This window comes from Microchirus variegatus, assembly GCF_963457635.1.
Source record: "Microchirus variegatus genome assembly, chromosome: 11".
NCBI lineage: Eukaryota > Metazoa > Chordata > Actinopteri > Pleuronectiformes > Soleidae > Microchirus > Microchirus variegatus.
The window spans coordinates 26,241,043-26,244,488 of NC_139812.1; the positions used below are offsets into that span (position 1 = coordinate 26,241,043).

Genomic DNA, 3,446 nt, shown 5'->3' on the forward strand with positions numbered 1-3,446 from the left:
CGAGGAGAGGATTACGTGACGTCATAAATCATAAATTAGCCAATCAGATTCCCTCCCTGTAATCCCCTTAATTTAAGTTAAGAAAACAAACTTTAAAATTTAATCCCCAAAACAAAGAGAAATTAAGACACAGGGATTATTTTTTTTTACGGAACAGAATTTTCTTTGTTATTTTTTTTTCTTTTTTCACTTTTTTTTTCAGAATACATACAAAAAAATACCAATTCTCTTTCCAAGGTGAACACCTGAAAAATAACAATTTAAAATGTGGACAATTATCATCATCATCATCATCATCATCACCATCGTTATTATTATTAATATTATTATTATCATTATTAATATTCTTCTTATTATTATTATTACTTTTTCCTCTCTTTTTAAATTTAAGAAACAAACATGCATCATGTAAATTAATCACTTGTTTTCTTTTCCTCTCATTGAGAACATTAAATAAGAACAAATACAATCATAGCAAGTTTTCAAAAGGAAACATCGAAAAATGAAGAAACCCCAACATGAGTGTGTGTGTGCGTGTCTGTGTGTGTGCGCGCGCGCGCGCGTGTGTTATATAGAGTTCACTTTCATCATAAATGCACTTTTTGAAGATTTAAATAAATACAGGTGAAGTTAAGTCCACGGTTCCCGCCCTTTTTTTTAATTATGATGTTTGTATTTTTATAAAAGTCTTTATATTTGCATTCTTATAAACTGTCTCGCGCTCTCTCTCTCTCTCTGTGTTTGTGTGCGTGTGTGTGTGTGTGTGTGTGTGTGTTATCACTGGTACCCCAGCGCGGACGCTGTGGTCAGTCTCTGTCCGTACAGGGCGTAAGGAGAGTAGTAAGGTCCGGTGGCCGCGGGCACCGGCACCGGCGCACCGGGCTGCGGCAGCGGGCTTTTGGAGTACGGGTGGTAGCGGCTGCTGAGTCCGAGCGCGTGGTGCGGGCTCCGGAGCGCCAGAGTCCCGGGGCTCCCGGGGGCCCCTGACGGCGGCATGTGCATGTGGCAGGCCATGGCCGCCGCCGCGGCGCTGGCCAGCGAGGAGGAGCCCGGGTAGCCGGACATGAGCTTCTCCGCCCCGGTGAAGGCCGTGTGTGTCCGCAGGTGGTTGAGCAGCTCCTCGGAGGAGGAGAAGCGCTTGTCGCACGGTCCGTTCGCGGAGACCCAGTTGCACACGTGCGGCAGCGGGTCGTTGGGCAGCATGAAGCCGTACGGGTAGAGCGGGTGCCCGCTGAAGGACGGCGCCGACGAGTGCACGCCGTGCATGGGGTGCGCCTGGTACATGAGCGGGTAGCTGGACTTGAGCGCGTTGGCGGCGGCGGCGGCCGCGGCGGCGGACTCGTGCGCGCAGGTGGCGCCGGCGGCGGCCGCGCCCGCCAGGTGGCTGGCACAGTGGTAGCTGAGGCAGTAAGGGTCCCTGCACAGGCTCGCGGACATGATGGACGGCGGGGACGCGCCCGCCAGCGGACTGGAGCCCGCCTTGCTGCAGCCCAGGGAGCTCGCGAGCTGCGCGTTCACCAGGCTGCCGCCGTGCGGCAGGAAGTGCTGCGGGTACCCGGCGTAGGCCCCCGCCAGGCTGCCCGGGTACGTCATGCCCGCGGGCGGCAGCGGGAAAACAGTCTGGCCCGGCTTGTACGGAGACACCGGCGCCACGAGACCCGAGCCGAGCACCGAGGCGGAGGACACGGACGTGACAGAGGACTCCGAGGACGCGGCGCTCTTAGAGCCGGGCGTCGTCTCCTGGTGCTGGTTCACCTCCACGTTAATCCCACCGCAACTCACGCTTATCCGGCTGTGGCTCGTGGTCCCGGACGCGTCCGAGCCGCCGCTTTTCCCGCACTCCGCGTCCTTCTTGTCGTCCCTGTCCGCGCCGCACTTGCCCTCAGACGGCATCGGGGACGCGGACGTGCTGGAGTTGGGGCTTCCCGTGCGCGGCGTGAACGGCTGACAGGTGGCGCTCGGCACCCGGAAACCGGACTTCTCCGACGCCGAGGACGCGTCCTTCTTATCCGAGGGTTTGGAGTACGGTTTGAAGCTGGACTTGTCGTCCACGCCGATGTCGCTGAGTTTCAAAGGACCGGATTTAGATTCCTTGTCGCTAGATCCGTTCTGCGTCCCGGAGGAGTGTTTGGACGAAGGCGGCGGGTCCGGTTTACCGATCTGGGAGCAGGTCTGCGCGAGCAGAGCCAGGGGACTCTTCTTGGCATCGAGCTGTGGGGGGAAAGAAAAGAAAAGAGAAATGTTTTAATAACTTCTCTGAGAAGAATCCACCTCATATTTTCACACATTTTACGCGCGGAGCTGATTTTACGCGCGGAGCTGATTTTTACGCGCGGAGCTGATTTTTACGCGCGAGGTTTTCACAAACAAAACTAGTTTTTTTGCGGCACATTTTCTTGGTGCTAAAACGTGGCCGATTTTTCCAGGCTCCACACAGCGCGTTTCCCCCCTCCCTTACCTCTATGGGACTGACCGGGGTGGAAGGCAGAGGCTGCAGATACTCCGGGTGCAGGATGTGTCCCGAGCGTGCGGTGAGCATTTTCAAAACCTTGATGGGAATGCGCTGCGCCTGCCGCAGAGGATCAGACGGAGGCGCGGAGTGAAGAAAAGCCTTGTCGGTGCTGCTGTTATTCCGAGTGTGAGGAACGACGACGCTGCTGCTGCTGCTGAAGCTGCTGCTGCTGCTGCTGCTGCTGCTGAAGCTGCTGCTGCTTCTGCTGCTGCTGCTGCTGCGTGAATCCCAGGCTGCACAAGTATCGCTATTATTTCTCAGGGCGGACGCCGAGGGCGACGTGATCATGTCCCAATAGTCAGGAAATGAAACGGCGACGCTTTCGTCAGATTCATTAAGGAAACGATTTTGGTTTGTTTTTCCAACCCAAACTCCTCACAAACAAAAACAAAAACACAAATGTGTCAGAAAAAGAGATTAAATCCTCGCGCAGAGAGGCGCGGCTTCAGCGGCGGAAAAAACGGAGACCGAAGCGCGGCTGCGTCTGGCACAGTGCGCGCTCTGCGCCTTCCTTCCCTTCCTTTCCTTTCCTTCGCTCCTTTCCTGTGCGCGGTGCTCGTGCTGCGGTGCGGTGCGGTGCTCGTGCTGCTGCGGTGTCCCCGTGTGCGTCTCCTCGCGCGCCCTCCTCGCTCTGCACTCCTCGAGCACGGACTGGCGGATTGTGTTCACTTCAAACGCAGCTGAATTAGTCCCGAGATTAAAGCCTTTGCCGCCTTCCAATCAAATGAGACCCTGAGGTGATTGGAGGGTCAAGGGGATGTGACGTCCTCCTCTTTGTGAGCTCCTCTCACTTTGACAGCTCGAGGGCGGAGACTCGCTTTAGTCTCGTGGTTGCTGTGAACGCTCGCGCTGTTTTTTTGTTTTTTACCCCCCCAAACATGGGCGTGGACACACAAACCGCAGGTGGTGCCTGAACCACATGTTTGAACTGTTT

At 55.1% G+C, this 3,446-nt stretch overlaps 1 protein-coding gene across 2 annotated transcripts; it reads right to left on the reverse strand.

The window, feature by feature from the left end:
- Window positions 1–237: 237 nt before the first annotated feature.
- On the reverse strand, window positions 238–3,158 carry LOC310933995 (zinc finger protein 503-like). 2 transcript variants are annotated; one of them, XM_083897595.1, is made up of 2 exons: window positions 2,474–3,158; window positions 238–2,211 (listed from the first exon to the last, which is right to left on the reverse strand). In XM_083897595.1, exons 1-2 carry the CDS (start codon window positions 2,798–2,800, stop codon window positions 778–780), a joined length of 1,761 nt encoding a protein of 586 aa, XP_083753721.1. In that variant the 5' UTR covers window positions 2,801–3,158; the 3' UTR covers window positions 238–777. The 2 variants fall into 2 exon arrangements, with proteins under 2 accessions (XP_083753721.1, XP_083753720.1); XM_083897594.1 differs by having other exon boundaries at window positions 2,459–3,158.
- Window positions 3,159–3,446: the final 288 nt, after the last annotated feature.